The following is a 26,036-nucleotide window of genomic DNA, read 5'->3' as shown; positions in this document are numbered from 1 at the left end:
TCTCCAGCACTGTCCCTGTCTGGATGTGGGGTCACACGAGGTGGGATTCAGGCAAATGGGATAACCGTGCCTTGCAGGCATCATAGCAGGGAAGACCAAGAGCAGCTTTGTTCCCCTCCCTTTATCTCCCAGACAAAGGCACGATTCAGCAGGTGTTAAATGTTTTAATGGGATTCAGGATGGCTTCTGTCGCCCACTTGCCCCAAGGCTATTCCACCCTTCCCAGGCTGAACAGCCAAGAAGAAAAGAGCTGTTGTGTGCTGCACAAACTGCCTACCCACGGAGCACTCCCGATAACCGGGGAGCCCATGGATTGCCAAACTTTCCCTCTGACCACATCCTTACAGTCCTCTTGGGAGCCAGCCCCACCATCCCAGCCACGGGGAACACACACCCACTGCAAAGGGAAGACACATTTCTCTTGCAGATGTGTAGACAGCTCCCAGATCTCATCATCACGCAGCGGGCCCAGGGACGTATGCAGTCACCTACCCTATCCCCATTGCTCCGGGCAGCACCGGGGCTCTGCAGGCAGCTGGATCCCATCTGCTTTAGGAGGATGGGGAGATTGCTGCTCACGCCGCCCATTTGGGAAGCCAGCGTGGGACCTGTATTAAGAAGATCCTAGTGAGGGGCTTGTACCTGGCAGATCCTCCACAAACGGACCGAACAGCTGCTGCTACCTTATCGGGGTGCAGCGACGTGGCACCCAGCCCCTGCTCGGCACCGGCCCGGAAAATAGAGAAGCTGCCGTGGAAGATCTGGCACCCAGCGTGCTGGGGAGGGAGGAGGAGGTGTGCTCTCTGAGCTGGCAGCACAGTATCTCCGACAGCGGGAAGAACAGCTTGGCCCTGGGGCTCAGTACGCGTTACGCACGCAGGGCTCCTGCAGCGAGCAGAGCTCTGGAAGAGCTGCAGCACCCCCGGGCACAGCCGGCATCTGCCTTCTGCCAAGCAGGGCTGAAGCACCCCGCAGTGCGTGGCTTTCCTGAGGGCTGCGAGGGAAGGAAGAGCGGCTCCAGTCCTGCGCCGGCACCGGAGCTTTCTGAGAACTAACAGTGCCACCTCCCGGCTGTGACAATGCGACATGTGGAAGGGACAGTCACAGCCATACGGGAAGCCAAAGCTGAGCGGCACCCTGTTCCCCCAGTGAGAACCTCGTAGATTTATAAGGAGAGAGCTCCTCCAGGGCACTACTACATCCGGACGCGCTGATTACATCCTATTGCACACCAATGTCTGTGCCTGCAGAGCTGAGCTCCTTTTATTGGGCTGCTGGGTGGACCGGAACGCTGCAGCCCTTCACTGTCTGCAGGAGCTGTAATGCAGCCATCAGAGTTGCTGGAAGATTCAAAGCAGAGCTGGGGACACGGTCAGGATGTACAGCCTTGGAGGCAGGCAACGTGCTGGCATCGAGTCCAGGGGTGGGAGGGTTGGAGCGGCTCTGGACATCACAGGGATGGGATGAAGAGTGGAGATGCGATGTGCTTGCAGAGCTCAAGCAACATGCTGTGCCACAGCTATGCTCTTGAAGGTTAGGGTGCTGGACTGGCGATTCTGAAAGAGAAGAGATTGCCTTTGGGCTAAGGAGAGTGCAGTCTGTTACCACCCCCCCCCCAGGCAACCATCCATCCCTGGGAGATCACAGGGAATATCCCACCTCCATCTGCACAAGAATTTTGCAGCTCTGGAGATGACATCTCCGTTCAGTAACCTTCCCTTGGTCTCAAATCCCTGTAGTCATCCCCAGGACTGGACAAACTCTCATTCTTTGCCCTCAGCCTCACGTCTGCCTGTTCAACTGTGGCCATTCCCTCCATCTAACTGGATCCCACACCATCTCAGACCAGGAGAGCTTGGCCTGCTTTCTGCTCCTTGAGCTGTTTGAGCATGCTGCCAAGGAAGATCTGGGCTCACGGAAGGCTTGAGATAGAACAAAATGCAGAGGCTTTGGGATTGGATTCCACCTTCCACACAGGCAGCCTTGGCACTGAGACCTCAGCCTGGCTAAACTAGAATATGGGTTGTGCCTCAGTTTGACACATTAAGGACAGGTCCTTTACCTCCGGGAGGGGCTGGGAGCAATGACCCTGGGCCGGGCTGTCAGCACCACCTCCCCACAGCTGGCTTCCACCAGGATGTTCTGCAGTGTGTTTTCCAGCATCATCTCCACCAGACTCCTGAAGGCTGGCTGCCTGGGGGTTATCAGACAGTCGATAAGGAAGGATGCTTGTTGCAGCTCCCCCCAACACACAACAGGCACAGCAGCAGAGCACACTGTTTTATACATGCTGAGGCCAACAAACAGCTGCTTTGTGTGTGCAGCTCTTCCTCACCCCTTCATCATTGCCTTCTGCTCCCTCAGCCACTCATGACGAAAAACCTCACTCGGTCCCTCCCAGGAGCCCGGAAAATCATTGCTGGGAGAGGATTCTTGGCTCATTTCTTTTCCCTCTCCATTCTCCTTGGTGAAAAGATCTGGGGAAGCAGAGAGCCTGGAGGGGATGGTGGAGCACTGTCCTCTATGTTGGGTCTTTGCCGTTTCTTCACACTGAAACTGGGAGAAATATGGGATGGGCTCCTGCAGGCATTTCCTCACTGCATCATGGAACTGGGTGTTCTCCAAAAGGCCCCTGGGGGGAGGAAAAGAATGACTCCACAAAATCAGGTATCCGAGTGACTCCGAGGATCATTGTAAGCCAGAACAAGCCAGGGAGAACCTGGAATATAGGGGCTGCAAAGTGGGTGAGGATGAAGGGGCACACACCTGATGACACCTATCAGCATGTCCATCACTATCTGCAGCTCCTCTTTGGAAGCAGTAGCTAGGGACAGCCATTTGGGGTCCATCTCCATCCTTTCTCTGTCCACACTCCCATCCACAAACGGCAGCTGGTGGATGCTGGGGCTGAGAACCAGGGAGATGTTCCATCAGTGCCACGCTACCTAAGTGAGCTCCTGCAGACCTGCAGCCTCCTGGCTGAACAGCAGCACTGCAGGAAGCAGGGAGCTGCAGAGGTGCCTGGAGAGGCACTCTCCCAGAGGAGCAGTATGCTCTGACACTATCTCCCAATGGGCCACTTCTCGTCCCAGTCCCTTACCAGGGCAAGAAGTATTTGGGGAACTCCGAGGCAAAGTTGCTGAAGAAGTCCTCAGTAGAGTGGAACCTTGCTGTCACATCAAGGTGTAAAAGGATGGGCCTGGGAGGCTCTGGCTTGACCCACACATGGCTGGTTTTTTTGTCTGACAGCAGCCTCCTCTGCAAGTGCCCCGCAGGCAGGTTGGCCACAGGGTGGTTCTTAATGGGGGGCAGTGTCTGTCAGAGAGCAAGAAATGCAGATCCTTACTGCTCCTCCAGCCATGACACTGGGTTAAGTGGAACCGCTTTCACGTCTCCCCAGCCATCCTTATGCTTGTTCCAGAGGATGCCCTGACCTTATGGCCTTGCTGCCCCGATGTGACAGCAGTTCAGGTGCTGCCTGCCCTGTCCACATGCAGCTTTTCTGCTTATTCAAAACCTTCCAAATCTATTCAAAAAGTGTTGCTGCAGTCATGGGTGCATACAGGGTTCCAAGTTCACTTCCCATTCCCCTCAGCTGGAAAGTTACAATCCACGGGGCACAGCCAGACAGTCTGATTCTCCTGGCTCTTCCAAACAGTTTGTGTCCCAAAGCCTTGGAGCTACAAATCCTGGTGTGCTCTCTGCCTGGGCTCCCACACTGTGAGAGCCTCTGTTCTAACACAATCAGTTTGATTCTGCAGCCGCTGAGATGGGCCTGACTTACCTTGAATTTCCAGACTACTGCTGAGGGCTCACGGAGCTTTTCTGTCTCAGCAGAATCTGATGATTTCTAAAAAAGAAAAAGAAGAAGGAGGGAAAGAGAGAGAGTGTATGGAAAGATAAGGAGCTGAACGAGACTTCAGGATTCTCTTTTACCTTGCCCCAGCTGAAAGCCAATGACCCAGTCCTTCCATTCTGCACTGGCCACATTCTTCATGGTAGTTACATGCTTTATGCCACTGTTTACCCATGTTTATAAATTCAACTACCAATTTCCAGAGCTGCAGGTTTTGCTTTTTTTTCTTAAAGCTGCTCATAAACCTCCAAATTTCGATGGTTATTAGCAAATACAGAGTTTGCAGTGTGTTTAGAAAAGCAATTTTCAAGCTCCTCCCTTTGCAGCACTTACTCCAGCAGATGGCCTGGGCTTCTTCTCAGCCCTGAGGTCCTGCTCCGTGATGGTGAACTCCACTGCCTGCCGTTCTTTTTCCCTTTCCCACTCTTGCAGGCTCCTCTCGTACTGAACCAGGGACTCCTGGATGTACACCTACAGAGCACACCATGATTGGGGAGCAGGGAAATGAGCTGCAAATGACAGAGCCTGAATGTGGGGACTGTTGGGCTAGCTCAGGTGACAGGAGCAGACGGGCTCCTGGTTCTCACCTCACACACCAGGTCCGTGCTGTAGAAGGACACTTTCCCTGAAGGCTGCAGAGTGATGAAACAGGGGGTGCTCCCTCCGGGCTGCACAACTCCCTGCTCTGGGGCAACCTGCAATATCTGTGGGGAAAATAAAAAAAGCCACAGAGGATTTGTTTCTTTGTCCTGAGCCCTTGCTGTGTGCCCTCTCCCTGCAGGAAATTAAGATTTGTGGGGTTCCTCATGCTATTCTAGGTAGGGTAGAGTAGAGAAGGATAAAGAAGGGTAGAGAAAGGTAGAGAAGCGTAGTGGAGGAAGAAGAAAGGACTCACCTCACTGTCTTTCACACTGCCTGTCCTCCAAGTGAACACAACTGCCTTGTTCTCTGAGATATTATTGAGAAAGACCAGTCGGCTGGCTCTGGTGCAGCTTGGGATATTCCCAATGCAAATCCTGTGGTGTGACAAGGAGGCAGCCTGCAGGAAGCAGGGTGAAACAGCCCTATTGCAGTGGGATTGAGGAAGCAAGGAGCAGGACATTCTGCTGGCGTTGGGGAAGAAGGGGATCTTTCACACATTTTTGGTCTGACCGTATTGCTCATATCAGCTCCTGGACTTACCTGCCCAGTCACAGTTAGTTTGGTGGAACCCAGAAGGACTGAAGGGGACAAAACTTCTCTGAAAGTGGCACTCTCTTCTGTGGCTTTTGGATCATAGCCTTCTCCCTGGAAGGTGATCAAAGCTGAATCACCCCCCACGATGTGGATGGGAACATCAACCTGCCTTGGAAAAATAAGAGCATGAAGTCCATAGCTGTGATCAGTAGAGATATGCAAAAAGGCAGTGCTTTGGCTAACAGACTACAATTGGTTTATGTAAATCACATAGAAATTCACAGAGAAATCCAGGTTCTTTTGCTTTCTTTTCAGTAGTGCACACTGCAGGGATGAAATATTTCAGCTTCAGTCTCTTTTGTGGGAGTTATTGGAAGCCAGCAGTGAACCACAAATCTGACCAGATATTGTTTATATCCCTTGGGTACTGTTAGATCCTTGAAAAAATATATATTGTGATGCCTCTGGCTGTGGAAGAAATGTGCTCTTTGGGATGGAGAGGCTTATGAGACTATCTATCTGCTCTCAGATTCTGCTTCTTGGAGGGATGGAGCTCAGTTCAGCTGTAGCATTGCACGGACCAAAAATCAATACAAAATCTAAAGAATGTGAGGCATAGGACAGCAGAAAGGATCCTTGGCAGTTATGAGGAAGGCCTTACCAAGTATGTTCTGGCTTCCAGTGGTGAGAAGATCCACTCAATATGTCCTGTAGTGCCAGGGGCAATTTCCCCTCTAGGAGTCAAGCAGATAAATACAGGATGCTGATAATTGTCCTTCTGCACCGTCATGATGCTGTCCAGCTGAACCTCAAACATCACTGTCGTGGAGCTCCCATTGTAAAGTTCATAAATCTAATGTGAATCACAGAGTGGAATGCTCATGAAAACCCTGCACAAGTTAAACCAGTTAACACTTCCCCAGAGGACTCTGATAAGAATTAGTAATTAATTAGTCAGCCCATCTCCTAAGAATGAGGGTCTTCATAACATCAGGAGTTATCATGGAGGCTCTAATAGGTTCTGTGCTGAAGATTTATCACTGCACATGTATGCTGATGACTACAATGCCTCTCCAAGTGGTGCCCTGTGAATTTAGTCTAGGAAAAAATTAATACTAGTTAGCTAAAGGAATCACTGTAAAGCGGATTACTTGAAATGCAAGAACACTCTTACTAAAGTGATTTTAATTCAATTCAGTCTTGCTCATTTCCCAAACAAATTAGGCAGAACAGAATCAAAGCTCCATTTTTTTTTCTTCTTTTTTTTTTTTCTCTGAATAAGTATTTAAGGAAGTTTAATTAATTTACTAAGAAACTAATTAGGATTTCTTTCCAAAGTGCCTGGAGCAGCTAAGCAAGTCATCACTCAGATCCAACATAAAAGAACAGGGGAAGAGTCCAACATACTCTATAAGCTTTCTGGTTGGAGCCAATGCCAAATTTTGTAGAACCGGAGGTGAGGAGAGATGCCTTCCCACGATCATCTCAGCACCCAGTTCCAGGTAACTGCTGCTGGGTTTGGCCCCAGAATGCTCACCTGTACGGGGGGGTGGGATGTCCCAATGGCAATGGGCATGAAGAGATGCTTGGAGGAAGCAAAATTAACGTACCGCTGCTCCCTCTCCACCGTCACACCTCTGAAGTTCAGCTATGGCAGAAAGAAATGCAGTCACTGTCTCACAAAGCTTTGGCCCCATCAGCAATGACAACACAAATACTTTGCAAGCTGAGGGCAATCCATTCACAGCCTGACATTGGTAACACCAGGACAGTGAGCAAAGGCAAGGAGCTGAAGAGATTTCTCAACTGTTGGCTTTTCTCTGGAAGGCTTGCAGGTTGTATCACATATGGCATTTCTTTTTCTTATGTCAGGCGCCAATAGGGAACCCAAAGGTTTCCGAAGTTCCCAGCTGAATTTCAGGTGACTAACAGAATCCTGTTAGTAAAGTGGCCACCACATCGTGCAAAGCAGATGGAGTTACAGATTGGTTCATGGAAAGGAAGAGACATGGGGTTCTGCATATTGAGAAAGCTGTGGCTAGGCTCACATGAGTCATGGTGCAAGGTTTCCAGCAGAATCACCTCAAAGCACCCTCAAGCTGTCTGCTGCCTGGAGATGGGCTGAGATGGAATCACAGAGCTTATAATGTCTCTGCATGGACAAAGGGAGCTAAGTCACTGCAATTTGCCATTAGCCTAAAGCACAGCTACTTTCCAAGTGCATGCACAGAAGATAAGGAAGACATTAGAGATGATAGGTGGAAGCCTTGGATGGACATCCGAGGGAGATGCTGTATCAGGAGCTTAAACAAGAGCAGAGAATGCTGATTCTTCCAGAAGAGCCCCTTCCAGTTCAGTTCCATAAGCAAGGTAAGTAAGGAGAGAGGACTAGAAATACAAAGCTAACAAAAACCCGCATGGGATTTCATTATTTCATCTTTTCAAAGCAACTACATGAGCGTTCATCCTCTCAGGGCCCTCAACAAGCCAGATACCATGCAAGTAAAGGGAGAACATGAGCTGATGTTTCCAAACTGCAAAGGAGAAATGGATCAGAAACCCTCTTGCACTTTGGGAGCGAAGCACCCATTTATATTACTTGAAGACTGGATAACATCACTACTCTGAGGCCAAGCAGCCTGAAATTTGACAAAGGACCAGGCAATATGCTAGCCTGAAGGTCTCCACCTCTGCATCACTGCTATATCAGATTTCCAAAACCTAACTTCTGGGGTGACATAACAGCATTTGCTTCCCTTAAGGTTAGCATATTTTCTGCAAGATTCTCTTGAGTTCCAGGTGAGAATCAGCACAGCAGCGGCAAGGGCGATTTCAGTGGGTGTATGGGAACTGTTGATCACGGCCTGAACCTCTGACTGACCACCTGAAGCAAGCAATGAGTCAGCCGTGGGAGCACAGGTGAAGGCAATTCAGCTATGCTACCAGAAGGGGTGGAGCCTGGCTAGGCTCTCCTAGATCCCATTTAAGTGCTGACTGCCACTAAGGAAGGATCTCTTTTTAGAGATTGGTCCTTGTGGAGCTTATTGTGAGCCTACAATGTTGATGAGCATTTTTTGTTTATTATCTTTCCACTGCAATAATCCTACTTAGACTAACCTCTGTACACTTATTGATTGTACAAGTGGATTATGGTGATTTCTGCCCTGGGGGTGGTGGCTCTACACTCTTTATCCGTGGAAGGAAGGAGAGCACTCTGCGTTCAGCCCCTCAGCTGCCCTCTCTGCGGAAGGAAGAGCATCTCCCACTCCTGTGTTCTGATATTGGCACTTTGGTACTGGCACTGTGCATCTTTTGGTTATTGCAGTCACCTATGCTGTTCCAGGTCTCTGCTGCTGTCACAGAATTAGAGAATCACTTGAGGGAACCTCAAAGGCCATCTGGTCCGCCACCCTGCAATGAACAGGGACACCCACAGCTCCATCAGGGGCTCAGAGTTCCTCCAGCCTAACCTTGAGTGTCTCCAGGGACTGGGCTCCCACCGCCGCTCTAGGCAGCCTGTGCCAGTGCCTCACCACCCTTACTGTAAACAACTTCCTTCTATCCAACCTAAAGGCACCTGGTCCCCCCAAAGCACAATGGCACAGTGGCCAGCTGGTGAAATGCTCATCGCCACTCTCTGTGCCAGGCAGGCAGAGCACAGGGAGCCCGTCCAAGGGCTTTGAGGGAAGGTACAGTTAAGCCACTGTTTGAACAGCTTGGTCAAAGGGTTGGATTTTCAGCTGACAATAGTCCTGAAAGAAAAGAAAAATAAAAGAGATGTGTGAACACAATGGTCTCACAGGAAACTTCAGAGGCAGACAGGAAGGCTCAGATGGGCACGAGCTGTGCCTGGCAGAGCACAAGGTGACTCTGACCCTAACTGACAGTCTGAGACAGGGGGAGAGAGGAAAAACTCATTCCAAGCCTGAGGAAATGCCATGGGATAACACACAGCAGATCAGCTCTGGGATGCTTTAGCGAGTGGCAAAGCAGGAGGAATGAGTAGGAGGCTCTCAGCTGTTGGCAAGGAGGAAGAAGTGGGAGGAATAAGGCTGGGACTGCAGCAGGAACAGCCAACCAGGAGTGCAGGGAATGCCTGCTGGGCTGGGGTTTGTCACGATGCTGGCTTTATGTCTCTACTTTGGCTGGTGCAGACTGCAGGAGAAGGCCCCAGGCTTCTGGCCCACGCAGCTCCTGGAGGAATGCCCTGTAATCCAGCTCCTACCTGATGCTGTTCTGCAAACACACACAACAGACACCTGCTGCCTTACCAGAATCTCATGGCCGTAGGAAGCCTTCAGCAACACAGGCAGGTGATCGGTGCCAATGAAATCGTGTCTAGCAGTGCAAGAGGAGGAGGAAAAAAAAATTAGAAACCAACCTTGAGCCCAGGGTGGTAGAATCAGGGTCACACAGTACATTAGAGACAACTCATTTCACTGCTAAAGAATCATTGTTGCATAAAGGCCTCTGAGAGAGGGAGGGGGACGGTTGTGCTAGGGTGGGAACAAGCGGTGCAGTGTTGGTTTTAATCATACGCCAGTGGAGGGACCTGAGATTCTAGGCCGTATGAAGCACCAGCCCTTCTCAGATCAGGGCTGTTATAGAAGGAAAGCTGGCCAACTGCCTGCACACCTCCCACAGGCACAGAAGGCTCTAGCTGTTGGCGAAGACAAGAATATCACTGTGTAGTCATCGATGCAGAAAGTACAGGCTCAGGGACTTTGCACATGCGCAACGTCTGCTGGACAAGAGGCATGTGAAGGGAAAGGATGTGGCATGTGCATGGGGACTGCTGAATCACAGCCTGAACCTCTGATTGATCACCTGAGGCGAGCAGTGAGTCAGCCACAGGAGCACAGGTGAAGGCAATTCTCCTGTGCTGTTGGAAGGAGTGGAGCCTGGCTCCACCTCTCCTAGACCTATTTAAGAGCTGACCACCAGCGGAGAAGGATCTCTTCTGGAGATCTGCTCCACTGGAGTTTCTCACGTGAGCCCAGGTTATGGGTGAGTGTCTCTATCGTTTCTGTTTCCTGCTTTGGTGTAATAACATCATTGCCAAGCTCTCTGTTATACCTTAACATCTGTATATTCATTAATTATACACTGCTATACCATAATGTCAGTATACTCATTAATTGTATAGTATGGAAGAAGGAGGGCATTCTGCCAGCAGGTGCTGTCCTGGCATACAGGATGATGCCATCACCTGTGTGAGAGCTGGACTGCTTCCTCTTGTCCTGGAAGAAGCTTCCCTGACTTAGGGGAAATGCTGAAGAGCTGATTATCCTGAATTCTCATCTGATGCAGCTCCTGCGGGCTGAGATCTGCGTTCTCTGCCCAGTGCTCCATGTCCATCTTCTGGTCAGAAGGAAAGAGGAAGGCCCTAGGGACCCAGTGAGCTGGTCAGTGACAGGGACAGGCTGCTTGCCCAGGTCAGTGTGTTTAGTCCAGCCAGGCTTCCCCACCCAGACCCACTAACAGGCCTCATTCACAGCCTCACAACACAAACTACATCACTCCATTCATTCTCTAATACCTCATGGGCCCCTGTGAGCATTCCCATCTCCCTGTGCAGACACCCAAGAGAAGGATGAGCTCCATCCAGCACTGCTTACCACTCCACAGGTACCACACCGTTGTTCACCAGCAGGAGCATCACAAGGGCAGGCTCTGAGCCTATGGGGGCAGCTCCAAAGTTGAAATCCAGCAGGAGAGGTGTGTATATGGGGGGGATCAAGCATGTGCTGATCAGCAGGGAGAAAGAAAAGGTTAAATTGAGACAGAAGGGTTGGAACTAGATGGTTTAAGGTTCCTTCCATCACAAGTCATTCTATGATTCTACACTATCTATCTTCCTTATAATTCTTCTTTGATCCTTCAGCTCTTTTTGGAGAAAGAATACTGGGTGTAAGGAATGCCTTTGGATTTTCTCTGATCTTTTACGCATGGGATACATGGAGGATCTGTGAGTACTGCTTGGCTTACCCCTCACCTCACCTGTGCCTGGTGGGAACACTGCAGGTGAGCTCACTGGGAGCCGGGTCTCGCTGCAGGTATTCATTCAGTGTGTCCAGGGAAAGAAGCCTCCAGAGAAGCAGCCTGCTGATGCCGCTAGCACTCCCTGCTGAGCAGGCATCAGCGATGCGGAACATTGGGTGGGCGCCTGTTGCTTCTATGCAGCAGAGGAGTTGCTGCTCTGCTTTTGTACTTGCAAGATCTGGAACTTGGGAGACAAAAGTAAAGCGAAAGGGAAAGAGTATGCAGGAGAAGATGAACTGTTCAGCAGAGGGATTTCTGCTGTCAGGACAGTTACAGTCCTGCACAGTTTACTCTGTTCTGGCACAGACTGCTTGGCTGGGAGGGAACACCTTCTCCCCCTTCTCACAGACACCCATTTCTCACCTGCGGGGGTGCAGATTGCATAGCTGATGGACCAGGTGTAGTGCAGCTGCCGGGCTGGCCTGACTGTTACTCGCACAACAGCTTTTGACCTTGCAGGGATTGTCCCTCTGGAGTGTTCCAGTTCCAAAGCTGTAGGAGAAAGGAGGTGGCATGAGCTCTGGGCATATAGCTTAAAGCACACAAGTATCTTATCTTGTACGTAGCTTATGAGAATGGTTGCAAGTTAGCCAGCAAGCAGCTCAACCTCTGAGCATGTTCCAGCACCGTTTTGCAGAAAAGTGGGGAAGGACAAAGCCCGATCCCAGGCTAATTTCCCCCAATACCTATCGGATCACTGCAGACTTCCTTGGGGTCACAAAGCCCGGTGATCAGCTGTTCCACAGTGAGGATGTACTCCAGAGAACAGATCCCATCATTCAGAAGTACCATGCTGCAGTCTTTCAGGTTGCCAACCAGAACATTTCCAAGGTCCAGGTGTTCCTTTTGTGCCTGAAATGCAAATCCATCATGCAAAGGTCACCATTACAGGTAGAGGATAGCAGTGGATGTAGCCACTGCTTTGGATCTTGGACACTATGTTGGACCATGTGCAGAACAAATGGAGGAGAGCAGGCAATGGGAGGAGAGAGCTGGGAGTGCCAGAGGAGCCAAAGACCCGCATCTCACCACAGCCCCCACTACAGGCCCCATTTCCTTACCCTGATGGTGCCCAGTGCCCCCTCTCCAACAATCCTTAAGTTATAATGGATGCTTTGGGGTGATACAGGTGCTGGGCTTTCCCAACCCACAAACACTGCAGCTCGCAGGAGATACTTTGTCACGTTGTCAGGGGTAAAAGTCCATGCTTGAGCCTGAAACCACAAAGGGAAGGATAACATTGATGGGAGCTCCAGAGCTGTACTGTAGAGATTACAATGCTATTTTGATAGAACCTGAGCTTACCATGGCTTCGTAGGGCTGGAGGAGCCCTGCTGCTGGTCTGACAGACAGGAGCTTGCTGTCAGAGTGGTGGATCTTCCACGTGAAGGCCATGGGTAGCCTTGTGCAGTTCTTTATGGTATATCTTTGTGTTGAGGAGGTCCCTATGCAAATAGGCTTGAAGTATAGATTCCCACCACCTTCTAAGAGCAAGAGAAGGGACTCTGCACAACTCCGGAGCATGATCTCCTGTGGTGTTCAAGGAAAAACAATAGATGTTAGCCAGAAGTCTGCCTTACCTTTGGATGGACCTTGAAAAGGGTTGCTTCTTCCAAGAAGAACAAATGGGCTGAAGGAGGATGGGAAGGACCCTGGACTGAGCTTTGAGCATCATATAATGCTTTCCAAGAGACAGAGACACAAGGAAACAAGAGATATAGAATATCTGGCATAGTGAGCATCTTCCATCAGCAGTGTGGATGGAGAACTGAGAAGAAGATGAGTACAGTGGAAGAAATCATCCTCAGAAACTTATCCTTCCCTCTGCTTACCTTGGTGTACCCTGGATAGGAGTTCAGCTGCAAGGACAGGGTGTGCTGCTGTGATACAGTGTTAACTGGGCGAGTGGAGAGAAAGAAAATCTGGTGGTCTCCTGGCATGATATGTCCCGAGTGGGGCTTGACCAAAACAGAGGGACAAGCAGCTTGGTTCATGCTGAAGGTTATCATTGAGGTGCCTGTGTTTGAGAGCAGAGCACTGCAGTAGGTGTCTGTGTCAGAAGCCACAGGAGGAAAAGTCTGGAGGAAACAAACAAGATGGATTGTTTGACCTTACAGGATCACTGCTTTATTGTGATACAAATGCAGCAGGGAGAAGCAGGAAAACTTCCACTCCGCCTTGCAAGCCTCTTACAAAAGTGTGTACTCTGCTCTCCATTTGTCTAAGTGCATATGGAGTGCCTAAGGCACCTGAGAGGGGACTAAGCACCCTTGTCAGTGCCTACACCCACTTAAACAAGGCAAGAAGGAGATTCCAAGAGCGTTCCACTCAGAGCTGACGAGATGCTGCATGCAACCTGTCGCATTGAAGTTTGGGAGAGTAACACAGGACAAAAGGCTTCCAATTCTTTCCCAAACCAAGAGTCTCCCCATCATCATAAATCACCTAAGACATGCCTCAGGATGTTGCAATGGGGGCGAAGCAAAAGTTCACAAGTAAACACTGAGCATCTCTGCAAAATTCCAATTACTTTAAGTTCACACACCTTGGGGACATCTAAGAGGTACTGTGGGATGAAGTGCTCCCGTTTTGCTTCATACGTGTGCGCCCTCAGCTTGATGGTCAGGCACCAGGGTGGGCAGATGGTGGCATCCTCCTCAATGTTGCTGTATTGTCTCAGAACCTACAGGCACGGAGGAGACAGAGCTGAGTGCATGAGGGAGGGGAGCATAGCAAGGTGCCTCCTGGCCATTGCTACCAACCTTGTAGAAGGCAAAACCTTCCAGCTCTGCGGCGTAAAGGCTGTTGAGCTGGGTGGGCTGGAAAAGGACACGGAAGGCTGAAGACTTCAAAGGTGGGATGTCACAGCTTCCGGGGGTCACTTGGAAAGCACTGCCATGGCTTGGAGTCCAGGCAACGGTGATCTTTCCTTTGGTGTGGTTGGTGACACAGAGAGGAAGCGGTTCTGCCTTGTGGAGTGGCACGCAGCACCCAAAATCATGCTCCCTGGGGCTGACACTAACGTGAGGCGGAAACAAGGCCAGGTCGCTGCTTATGCCATCACAGAAATATTCACTCATGGAGCTGGCTTCAGTGTATTCCTTGGGGGGCTTGCCCAGAGGGATCTACAGGATGGGAGCATCTCAGTGTGTGCAGGATAAATGTTGCACCTTGGACTTCAGGGAGAGCAGCTCATACCTCAGGAAGGAGCATAAGGGCCCTCTTCTCATCCATCTGCAACTTCCCATCCTTCAGCATCACACTCAGGATATCAGGGGGATAGAAGGTCAGCCCCCTCACTGTGTTGGTTCTGTACCAGGAGAGGTGTCTCGCCTGCAGGATGGCTGGCTTAGTGGTGTCTGAATGGCAGGTACCGAAGAAGTCCACATACAGGGGTCCCTGGGAAAACAACAGAAATTCTTGTACAAAATAAGCTGCCCTTCTATGATTACCTTGAAAGTTACCTTATAGATTATAGAGACATACCGATTTCCTACCAGCTTCGAGAGGCCAGCCCTGGTGGGTTACACTGCAAAAACCCTCTGAGCTCTCGCAGTGGTGATACCACCCGCTGCTCCCTTACCTGATGATGAACGAGGCACACCACTCTGCGGTGGTAGCTGATGGGGTGAGCAGGACAAAAGGTCACCTTCAGCACTAAGGTTGTTGTGCCCTCCAAGACCCCGCAGGGGTGATCCAAAGAGAAGACACTCCCCCTGCCATCAATATCAAACTGGTAGTATGCAGAGACATCTGAGACATTGCTGATTTTCAGTGTCTGCATTGAGCTTTCCCCAAGGTTGATCCAGTCGAAGTCTACAGAGGATTGGTGCAGGGACACCAAAGGGCCTAGAACAACAAGAATACACAACTAATCTTTTCCAGCCAGCCCACCAGTCCCAGCAAACAGCTTCACATTCACCTCCAACTATCTCACATCTCAAGGCAGTGTAAATTTAAATCAGTGCTCCAGGAAAGGCATGGATGGCAATAGAAGGTACATCTACGAGGGCTGGGACAGTCCCTAGTTCTTCCCCAAGCGCTAGCGCTTCCCCTGCAGGGCTGAGAGGAAGGCAGAAACGTGGGAAGCTTTCACCTTTACATGAGCCAACCATCTTTAGAACGGTCTGCTGGAGGCACCCAGTAGGTGTGACAGTGAAATAATCTGTGCTGTGCTCTCCTACTGTCTGTGGCTGAAACCGTATGCCCAAGGCCAGCTTCCCTTTGGCAGGGACAACAGCATGGGACACATCGCAGGAGAAGACGTGATCTCGGAGTAGAGGGTCTTTTGCTCTTTCTATCATACATGGTGCATCAACCTGCAAGCAGAGAAGAAACGGGCTCATCATGTTTTATTCACACTCCCACCTGGGCTATTTTTACAGCATTACAGGAGATTCCCAAACCACGTCCCCCAGGGACATGTGCCAACTTGTCACCCTCTTGCAAGAAGCAGTCTCCCTCTTCACATACCACAGACGTGTTGAGGATTTCTACACACTTCTCCACTCTCGCGCCCACTGGCACCGATCCGAAGCACAGCACGTCCTGTAACTTGCCAGGCTGTCCGCCTGTGTGCTGTTCCCCTGGCACATTCACTTGCAGATAGGGATATTTGGCTGTTAAAGAGGATAATACACAGCATCACCTCCAAGCACAGCACCTCCCTGTATCCCTGTGGGATGCTGCCCTGAGGTTAGGGACAATACATATTATTGAGCATTAAACACAACAACGACTAACCCTGGGCTCTAAGCTGCATGGTTCTCTTTTGCTTCTCTTCAATACCAAACCAACACGTTGCTATTACGTTGCACACCGCAGCTGCCTTGGGTTGGAAGAGCACCTTAATGGTGCACTCAGCGCCTGCGCTCAGCACGCCGTGCTCAGGAATCATGTAGAAGGGGCTGGGTGTCTCCCAGGCAAACACCGTGATGAGGTCACTAGGAAGCAAGGACATTTGGAGAAGATGAAAGGAGCCGTTCTACCTGTGCAATCGAGCATAGGATGGGCCTTTCCCAATGGGTAGCTCAGTTAGGTTGTGAAACAAACAATGGTGAACGTCAGAACATCTAATGCATGTGGCCAAACACATCAGGGAGTTGTACGCAATGGGAAGCCCTAGAAGGGGTCGTACATCTGACCGAACCAAGAGGGGCAGCTCAGCCACACGGCACTCACCCCACATTGCGCACAGTGAATGTCGTCTCCGCGGCGCTGTGCACGGCACAGAGAGGCAACTGGACAGCAGCTGGGAAGGACAGGCAGGGACGTGGGAGCACAGCACGCAGGGCGACAGAGAACTCACCCTCAGCCTTCTGAAAGCAGATGCTGTCTTCATAGTCCCTCTGCATGGAGAAGTGAGGGGAGACAGCAGTCAGATGGGCTCCCTCGAGCTGAGTTCTGCACTGAATTCACCCCATTGATCTCTGGGATCAAGCCAGGGACAAGTAGTTCAAATGCCTTATTTTACTGACATTGGTGAGAGGCAGTATGGGATAATTGGGAATACTTTATGCAAGGAGCCCTCTCCTAACTGCCAGCCGTAACCACAGGCAAACTGCTCCCCCAGCTGTTGGAGGCATGGAGATTGCAGGAGTGTTATGCTGTCCTATACTAGAACCTCCCAAAAGGACGGGTTCCCTCCCTGAAAGCCAAGCAGGGCAGAGAGCAGATTTGATGCTGCCACTTTACCTTTTCAGTGGGTCGGAAAATGATGGGCAGGGTTAAGGACATGCCAGGGCTCAGGGCAATTGGCTGGGGAAAAACAGTGATGAAGAACCGCGTGGAAGGACATCTGGATAACGAGATTAAAACAGGACATTTTGTCTGATGCCATACAGCTTTTGTTCTATTAGGTAGCAGAAAAGAGAATGAAGTATTAAAAGGCTCCAAAGCCCCACAGTTAGAAGTGACTTAGGATCCTGACCCCAGCAAATAGAGGCAGAACCAAGTGTCCTGAAAATCCATTCCCAGCTCTAAATACCTGCCCCTTCCTTAAACAGTATTTTACATTCCCAGGCTGCACACTGCGAGCCAAACTCTTACTAAGGGCAGAAACATTTGAGTCTCAGAGTAGGCAGGGTCACAGGGAGTGCTGGCATCCAGCAGAACTCCCTGGAGCCATGGTTTTGGGACACACCAGTGGCTGGCTGGCATACATCCATGATTCAAATCTCACTAGACTGGAAATGCCTCACAGACAGAAGTATCAGCAAAACCGAATTTTAAAAAGGCATTTCATTTTAAATACTCCTGCTGGGAACAAGGGCTGTGCATCTGAATTAGTGGGTTTCTGCCCTGCTGCGCCAGCGTGCACACAGCCTGCAGTGCATAGCCCAAGGGAAGAGGGGCAGATGGATAGGAGAGTGGGTGCTGAAGTGATGGATGGAGCAGAGGAATGAAGATGCAGTGAGAGGGTGAGGAGGAAAAGGAGAAGGAATCTTCCCACACACCTGTAGCTCAGCTTCTGGGTTTTCTCATGAACGTTTTTCAGAACCAGATGTTTGATCACCTCTTTTCCAAGCTCCCAGCCACGCCATTGGAGTGTTTCTGCCACTTCAATGCCCCAGAATATGCCTTTCTTCTTTGCCTTTCTTGAGGATGGCTTAGGAATTTGCAACAGGAACATCAGCAGTTTGTGAAAGGGGGAGAAGTCACCCCCACAGCTATTGCCTCACTTTAAATGCTTGTGGCCCTGGCAAGGCATGTCGAGCCACTCCATGGCAGGGTCCCAGGAGTCCCCAAAGCTCTGTGGGGTCCTCTTGGATGTCAGAAACTACAGAAGCAGTGGTTAAAGAGACGGTAGCTGTCTCCCTTCCTCTGCCCTTCTGGTAAATCCACCCATGGCAGCGGTACCCTTGGTTCCAGCACTCACCTTCCTGACACAGCCACAGCACCGCCTCTGAAGAGGGTCTGGGTTGGGGGGTTCCCTCTGCACCTGAGCCATCATCTGAGGAATGAGAGGAGAGCGTCCTCGCACACACCACTCCTCTGCCAGGCTTCTTGCTCCCAGCACCCGAGAGCCCCCAGGACCCAACCACCCCTCCTCGGGGATCCCTGGCACTCCCCATTTCCCAGCAGGGCTGCTCTCAGCTTGGAAAGCAGGCTTTTATACTGCTCCTATAGCCCTGTCTAGGGCTCTGCAGCAGGGCCCCACTCCCTACAGCACGGGAGCACAGCTCTGCTCCCTCTGCCCGAGCCCACCTCGCTTCCCAGTTCCGGCTCAGCGCCACGTAGCATCATTCTCGTTGCCATGGCAACCGGACGCGGCGGCGGCGTCTCCCGTAGCAACGACGGCGGCCGCCCCGGATCAAATTACGCGTGTCTGCGGCCGCCAGGGGGCAGCAGTGGGACAAGGAGAGGGTACGGAGTGCAGGGGGGTCGGGTGGGTGAGGGGGGTCGGATGGGAGGGGTGCAGGGGGACATGTAGGGAGTCCGGGTAGGGGTGTATGGGGGGCAGATATAGGGGGCTCAGGGCGCAGATGGGATGGCATGGGTGCAGGTGGCAGATAGGGGATGCAGAGAAGCCAAGTAGGGGGATGCAGATAGGAGGATGCAGGGAGCATATCTGGGAGCCCATGTGGTTTAGGAGGCATACACAGAAATGCAAAGTGTACAGGGGCAAATAAGGAAGTGCAGATGTGGGGGTCGAGGTGATGCGGAGGGGAGATGGAGGCCAGGAGATAGGACAGGAAGATGGATATGGAGGGGGTCACAATGAATATTGTGACAGACAGGGGTGCAGGTGCTGCAGAAAGCAGATGGGGAGAACAGGGAGCAGATGGGAGCAAGGATAGATTAAGGGGTGCTGGGGTGATGGCAGGGTGGAGAGGGGTCCAAGAGAGCCTAAGGGAAAGAGAAGATGAGGGTAAGTGCTGGAGAGGGGGCAGAGATGTGTGGGTGCATAAGAGGAATGGGGGAGAGGGGTGTGGAGTTCAGGTGTGGAAGTACTTCGTGTGTGTGGGATGCAATAGGCTGGAGGGCACTGGCATGGAGATGGGATTGCACTTCAGTGGGCAAGGCCAACCCTTGGAATATCGGTGCCCCAAGCAACAAGTTGTGACTGCTGCCGAAAGCAGTTCTGGAAATGGGTGAAAGCAGATGAAGGGGCAGAGGGGACTTTCATGTGCCCATCAGGAACACCTGGACAACCCCTCAGGGTGTAGCATGGCAGAGAGCAGGGCTGCTGGATCTGGGGTAGAGGCAGGGAGGAGATGCAGCTTTAATGGCATTTGTCAGTGTTTACACCGTGAGTCATCCGAGTGAGCAGTTGTAAATCAGCACCCCAACCCCTCCTGCAGCTGCGACCCCTCCTCTGTCCCCCAGCACTGGATGAGTGCCTGGCTTCTGCAAAAACAATCTCATAAATAACAGCAGCAAAACAAACCCTCCTGCAGCCACTGAGTCCCTGCATGTGGCAGGCGCGGGACAGACGCCTCCCATCCATCACTTTAATGGTTGTACTCTGGAAATTAAAGCTGTCACAGCCCATCAAGGTGAACGTTTTAAGCTTGTGACATCCTGCCAGCTCCCCTCCTCCTTCCTGGTGCTCCCTGTTCTCCCTTCTCTCCTTTCCCTCTCTACCCCCCACCTTTGGACAGGGCGCCCAGGATGCCTGGCACCCAGGGAGAGCTGCTGAGCTGCCAACAGCCACTGAGGGTCACTGTGCCCCCACACAGCATAGCTGTCCATTCCTGCACTTCTCTTACCCTTCCCTCTGTCCCCAGCCCCTGGTTCTCCGCCTGTGTTGCCATCACAACATCTCGAAAGGAAGCACTGATAGGTATACAGGGGAAGGATTACATATATACATGTATATACACACACTCCTATATATACGGTCTGCCAGAACCCTTCAGCATCCCAAGGATAAGGGGAGCCCTGCTTGCTTATGTGTCATGGCTTAACCCATGGCTCCTAGGGAGGCAGTAGAGGGTGGCTGTTGTCATCCCATTACCATGAGCTGATCCAAGCCTAGACAGAACAAGCACAATCCTCAGGGAATCATAGAATGGGGCTAAAAGTGGATCAGACATCACCATGGGACAAGTACGGTGCCACACAGGAAGGCTGGGTGCCCTGAGAGCTGCTGGTGCCAGTGCTGCCCTGCCCACAGGCTGCCCAGCAGAGCACAGACCACAGTGGAGAAGTGACAGGCATGCATGCTGCACACCCTCCTTCCCTACCACCCAGGTGAAGGGCAGAATGGGGGGGAGTGGAGGGGGAGGGTCATTGCCCTACTATCAGGAAGGGGCAGTTTGCAGCTAAAGAAGGCCCTGGGACTGTTCCCAAGCAAGACACTGACAGGGCAGCACAGGGGCAGGAGATGCAGTGCTCCATCCCCTAAGGAAAAGCAGAGGCATCTGGATAACAGCTTTATAGGGGAGGGATGTGGGGACACTCCCGAATACACACAGGAATAATTACACATTAAATAGACTCCAAACACACATAAGTTAAAGGGGGGGCAGGCTCCTCTCAGCCCCCATGGCTGTACATGGGCACAGTCTGTGTCTGCCAGCTGAGAGGCCTCCAACTCCTCAGCCTGGACCCTCTTCACAATACAGAGCCCATCTTCCTCTCTGCAGTGCCCATCTCATCGTCCTCTTCTTCCTCATCTTCCTCTCCCCCTGAACAGGAGGAGTCGGGGCCGTAGCCCAACTCAGTGCTGCGGCGCAGGAAGCCCGATCCGGGGCTGCACCCCTCAAACTCGGGGCTGTCGCCAGCCTGTCCCTGGGGCTGGCTGGGCAGCAGGCTCTCGTCAGCTTTGCCAAGCCCCCGTGGCTTCTCGGGCTCCACTGCCATCCCCTGCTCCTTGGCTTTGCGGCTCCGCTTCCACTTCATGCGGCGGTTCTGGAACCAGATCTTCACCTGCTCAGGAAGGAGCAGCCATCACACCACAGCCGTGGGTACCCATCAGCACTCCTCCCACCCCAACCCATCCCCATTCACCCATGGCCTTCCTTGCATCGAAGCACCCCCAGACTGCCTTTGCTGTAGCATCCTGCAGTGCTTTGGCTCTGCAGGAGGCCCTGGGGGTCCCAGGGGCTGTCCCTATCCCACCCTGGCATGGGTGGGTTGGGGACAGAGGGGACCAAGTCCTCAGAATGTCACCACACATGCACAGGGACACTAAAAGAGGACTTTTAACCCCATGAGAAGCCCTCACCCACAGTGCAGGGAGAGATGGGGAGACTCTGCAATGCAGGCTGGGGGTGGTGGGTGGAACGAGGTTTCTGGGGTGGCCTTAGCAAGGGAAGGGCCTGGATCTCATCGGACAGCTCTGCCCAGGAAAGGGGTGCCAGTGGGGCTGCTGGCAGCCAAGGGAGGGACATCAGCACTGCCCTGACTTCCCACCCCACATCCCCAGCAGTTCTTTGCCCCCACCCCGAGGTACCTGTGTCTCAGTGAGCATCAGCGATGTGGCCACCTCAAAGCGCTTGGGCCTGGACAGATACTTGTTGAGCTTGAACTGGTTCTCCAGCTCCAGCAGCTGCTGGCTGGTGAAGGCGGTGCGGGGCCGGCGGCACTTCCCCATCAAGGCAGACTGCGGGGTGGCTGCGGGGCACACGCACACACAGGGTGATGGGACAGCGGGGAACAGCCCTCTGCCAGCCCTCCTCCATCACCTCCCACCCAACCATGGCTTTATTGCCGCCAAGATATGTTATCAGCCCTTGGTGTGCAAGCAGGATCAGTCCCGTGGCTGAAATTAACGCTGCTTTTTATTGCCGGGACGCACAGGTGTCTGCCCAACCGCCGAGGGTTCCCTCACTGGGCTGCTATCATCGCCGGCCCGGAGCAGGAAGAACAAAGAGGCCTTTGAGCAGCCCGCGTGGGGTGGCTCTGCGCCGTGTTTGATCCCTGCTTATCTCCTGGCTGCTCGCTTTGTTGTCCCCAGCGCGTTCAGCTTTACTGCTTCTCCCAGCACCGCAGCAGCAACCAAACGCAGAGGTTTGCAGCTGGGAGTAAAGGACTGGAGAGGCAGAGAGACATTAATGGGAAAGATCCTTGGCACATCCCTGCTGCAATGCCCCCACCACATCCCACACTCCAGCTGCAGAGTCCCACTGCTCCCCAACTCGTCTGAGCTCCCCAGCCAGAACATACGGAAGACAGAGTGTGTGGGGTGAGATGGAGCCCCACAGCCATGCCCCACTTGGGGACAGCACAGGGCAAGGCTGTCGGGGGGGCTCACCCTCATTGCAGGGCACAGTGCACCCACCAGTGTTATCTCCCACAGATTCCAGCTTTGATCCAGACCTGCCCATCTCAGAGTGCCTCCCGAGCCCTGCACAAACACGGCGGTGACGCACGGCACAGGAATTTATGAAGGGGCATTAACCGAGCGCCATCTGAGTTTGATCCTGGGTACCTGGGCACTGGGTGGGACGGGTCAAACAGGCAGAGCCAGGACTCATAAACACCAGTGGAATGTAACCCAAATGACTGGCTGCTGGAATATGGTCCTTCTGTCAATCCTGGGTTCTCCACCTTAGTGTCTCCAATCCACGCTCTGCAGAGTGGTCACCATCACAGACAGTAACATCCCTAGAAACCCATGCTGCCTCCTACCCCACTCGCTGGCAAAACCAAACCCAACCCAACCCTAAAATCCCTCTATTGTTGACATGCACTCCAAGCCACTAACCAGTCCACAGCTCAGCCCACTCTGGGATGTCCTCCACAGGGAACAGACAGCATCCTCCAGGGCTCTGCCAGCCGAGCTGTGAATATCTCCATCCCCACCATCATCCCATAGGAAAAGGAACACTTCAGGGAGGCTCTCCCCCTTAGCCAGCTCCCACCAAAAGACCAACAACTGCCTCAGCATCACACATTTGCTTGAAAAGGGACTCTCTCTGCCCAGACATCTCCCCGAGGATCAGAGATCGCCTCAATCCCCCTTCAGCCTGGCTGGACCAGAATCCGCTGATGGGTGTCCAGCATCTGGCTGCAACAGCAGTGAAGAAATTGATTGCCCTGGAGCAATGTCCCCAAGCCCAGTTCTGTGAGATAGCTACCTTCTGGCTAGTTAGATAAAGCTTATAGAGAATTATTGGTTTATTTGTTACAGTTCTATCTACCTGATAACAAAGCTAATCCAAGGTTGCTATTAACCCACTTGGTTTTAATTTGTTTTGTTTAGCTATACCTCACTTAGCTTTGTGGGCTGGCAGATAAAGGAGAGGAAATTAGCATCAGCCAACGTTGGAGGTGTTCCTCCAGATGTCAGGGCTGGGAGGACAGGTGGTCCCACCAGTATCACAGCCACTGCCAGCAGCTCTGCCTGCTTTCTGTGGGACAGCATAAGGGCACATCCCAAACCTGCTGCTCCCTGTTCCCCGATTGCTGACACAAGAGCCTCGAGTGGAGCAGTCCCACAGCCCCAGTATGCAGTCTGTCCCCAGGCAGCCCCCCAAGCACCAGTCCCAGCAGGCAGCCCTATGCTCTTCCTGCATCTCCCATCCTGTAGCTGTGCATCACTGCACTCTGCTCCTATGAATCTCTGCCAGAGCAGCTGTCTGATCTCTGCTCCCACCACTCTGCAAGCCAGGGCAAATAACCCGCAGCTCCCATTGATACTGATGCATACAGCACACCGGCACCTAACGCTCCCCCTATGCAGTTTGGGGGGGACGGACAGGTACCCACAGTGGGTCTGAGCCCTGGGGACAGGGACCCAGGCTGGCAGCAGAGGACCCAAGACCTTCCTGCTCCTGCATGCAGAGCTTTGCCACCGCATCTTGCTCCGCATTGCAGTAGTAGAGGCCCCCGCAGCAGCGGCTGGTAGGGAAGGCACCACAGATACAGCAGCAGGAGTGCTTCTCTGAGCAGCCCCATGCAGGGACCTGCTGCCTCGAGTCACCTACCTAGTGCCTTGTACCCCAGCCCCACAACATATGCAGATGAGAGTGGAGCACGCACATGCAGTGCACAGCTGCTCCAGCTTAGGGGCTGTCCTGCTCCTTCTCCAGGGACTAAACCACACCATGCCTGCAGAACACCTCCACGTGCAGACAAAGGAGGAAATCATTCATGGTTCAGGCCTGGAATCTTCTAAGAACACAGGACAAGGTGACCTCCTTGAGTACCCCAGAACAAGCCCAAGGAGGCTCCCAGATGGGTCTCTCCCGGGTATCTGCCCACTGCTACCCAGAGAGATACACACGGGCACAAGCAGCAGCATGGAAATCTGTGCTCAGCCTCTGGAAGCATCAGCCAGGCAGGTACGTCTGTCCATCCATGGGCTGAGTGCTTGGGCAGGGACCCAGGAACAGGAGAAGACATGTTGGAAAGAGACCTCCTTTTGAAACTTGCAGCAAGCCCTTAAGAGCTGGAGAAAATGTTGAGATCTTAAATGATCCCAATGGAATGGGACAAGGAGAAGATGAATGAGCTGGTAGAGAATGAGGGCCAGGCTATGGCCACAGTGCCTATACTGCAGAAAGAACAGGACACAGGAACCAAGGGGGCAGGATGCCCAGAACCCCAAGATAAGCACGGGTCCCAAGTCAGGAGCAATGTCTATAGGGAAGCACAGGCATGTAGACTGGCTGCAAACTCAGTGCTTCATCCTTCTCCTACAGGGAGGCTTCAGCTCCTAATCTGCATCCAGCCTCGGTCTTCATGCTCTGACAGAGGGGCCGCTTGGAAGGAATTCAGAAGAAACCCTGAAAGCACTCAGGATGGAAACTGCCCACGTTATCCCAAGCAGAAGCTGAGCTCAGAGCGCAGGGACAGTGTGGGAACACACTCTGGTGAAACACAGCCATGCATGAAACTATGTGGCTGCTGAGATGTACTGATTTGGATTCTGTAGAGGAGCAGAAAGGTGCAAGAAGGTGAAGGTGCTTCACCCAGCAATGACAGATTATTTTTCCTTCTCTCACTGACACTTCTAGGGACACGCAGCCCATGGAACCATAGGCACACCTTTGCTCTCCTCAGTGTCACGACCACTTCAGAGTCAGCTCCATCCCACAGCCCGGGGCAGAACCTGGGGTAAGGGAGAACCACTGCAGGAAGGGAACAGCCTTTTTCCCTTCAACCTGATGTAACTTGAGGAAGCAGCAAAGAATGGGTCGACTCGTTATATTTCTCCACTTTTGTGTTATTATTCACCCAGCCAGCTTATTAATTAACAGACTTATCTGGCCATACTTTTTTTTTTCCTTTTCTTATTCCTTTTTCCCTGCCTGTAAACAGCTCCCAGGTTTTTAAGAATCCGACAAACCCTCGGCCTTTCTGTTGGCAGCCCATTGCCAATTGTCCCCTTGCGCCATCTGGGTGCCCGGACCCCCACTCACCCAGCCCAGGGCAGCACCCATTGTGGTGCAAGTGACAGAACCCTGCTCTGCCGAGGGACAGAGCACGCAGTGGCTTCCAGTGCTGCCCGTGCCCGCTCCGGCTGCTTCCAGACGCTCATCCCTCCCTACCGCTACCGCACCAGGAAGCGGGGGTTCGTTCCCAACTACACCGGGTGGCATTTATTCGTTTCGCGGTGCAGGCTGCTCTCTCCGCTTTCGTCTTTTCGTTTCCATCTCGCAGCGGCGGAGCCCAAAGAGCCCGCGGCTGTCGGGCGGCGGCCCGGAAGCCCCCCTCGAAGATCCCCCAAGAGCAGCCGCGCTCTGCGGGCACCGGGACCGGCACGGCCCCGGGGTGGGGCTGGTGCTCCCGATCCACGCCGGTGTGTCCCCGGGGAGCCTCAGCCCCCAGCCTCGTCCCGCCCGACGGGAGGATCGCTCCCCACTCCCGGCTCACTCACCGTGGAAGTCGGAGAGCCTCGGCGCCAGCATCCCGGCTCGGATCCACTGCTCCAGCGGGAAGGAACCGGTTACCGCCGCCTTTAGGTGATCGGCGCCGGGCGGCGGCAGCTGTGGGAAGGCGGTGTACGCGAAAGCGGGGTGCTGGCCCCCCAGGGACGGCAGCGGGTACACGGCAGGCGGGTAGAGGGCCG

General features: G+C 52.7%; 2 protein-coding genes and 1 long non-coding RNA gene across 6 annotated transcripts; 1 reads left to right on the top strand and 2 right to left on the bottom strand.

Moving 5' to 3' along the window:
* Window positions 1-505: 505 nt before the first annotated feature.
* On the bottom strand, window positions 506-18,420 carry CFAP65 (cilia and flagella associated protein 65). Of its 4 annotated transcripts, none has more exons than XM_019617123.2 (33): window positions 18,281-18,420; window positions 17,952-18,026; window positions 17,530-17,681; window positions 16,769-16,871; window positions 16,256-16,422; window positions 15,818-16,017; window positions 15,548-15,693; window positions 15,171-15,393; window positions 14,658-14,923; window positions 14,273-14,473; window positions 13,837-14,199; window positions 13,620-13,757; window positions 12,907-13,152; window positions 12,380-12,604; window positions 12,136-12,288; window positions 11,761-11,926; window positions 11,438-11,566; window positions 11,033-11,252; window positions 10,651-10,779; window positions 10,242-10,418; window positions 9,304-9,370; window positions 6,570-6,680; window positions 5,694-5,885; window positions 5,039-5,197; window positions 4,752-4,895; window positions 4,444-4,560; window positions 4,190-4,327; window positions 3,785-3,850; window positions 3,101-3,315; window positions 2,767-2,907; window positions 2,336-2,632; window positions 2,063-2,194; window positions 506-1,556 (listed from the first exon to the last, which is right to left on the bottom strand). In XM_019617123.2, exons 1-33 carry the CDS (start codon window positions 18,329-18,331, stop codon window positions 1,535-1,537), a joined length of 5,331 nt encoding a protein of 1,776 aa, XP_019472668.1. In that variant the 5' UTR covers window positions 18,332-18,420; the 3' UTR covers window positions 506-1,534. The 4 variants fall into 4 exon arrangements, with proteins under 4 accessions (XP_019472668.1, XP_010711931.2, XP_019472669.1 ...); XM_010713629.3 differs by having other exon boundaries at window positions 11,033-11,258; window positions 18,281-18,419; XM_019617124.2 differs by having other exon boundaries at window positions 11,033-11,258; window positions 13,837-13,893; window positions 18,281-18,419.
* Window positions 10,001-11,205, top strand: LOC109368540. Its single transcript, XR_002116680.2, has 5 exons — window positions 10,001-10,039; window positions 10,343-10,467; window positions 10,661-10,750; window positions 10,917-11,000; window positions 11,089-11,205. It is a non-coding gene; the product is annotated as an uncharacterized LOC109368540 (long non-coding RNA).
* Window positions 18,421-19,388: 968 nt separating the features above from the next.
* Window positions 19,389-26,031, bottom strand: LOC100546840 (motor neuron and pancreas homeobox protein 1-like; the record flags this gene model as incomplete). Its single annotated transcript, XM_010713787.3, has 3 exons — window positions 19,389-20,947; window positions 21,474-21,634; window positions 25,845-26,031. Coding segments are annotated over 3 exons (663 nt in total), but the record flags the coding sequence as incomplete, so codon positions are not given.
* Window positions 26,032-26,036: the final 5 nt, after the last annotated feature.

This window comes from Meleagris gallopavo, chromosome 7 (genome assembly GCF_000146605.3).
Source record: "Meleagris gallopavo isolate NT-WF06-2002-E0010 breed Aviagen turkey brand Nicholas breeding stock chromosome 7, Turkey_5.1, whole genome shotgun sequence".
NCBI lineage: Eukaryota > Metazoa > Chordata > Aves > Galliformes > Phasianidae > Meleagris > Meleagris gallopavo.
This window is presented reverse-complemented; position numbering and strand designations above follow the sequence as displayed.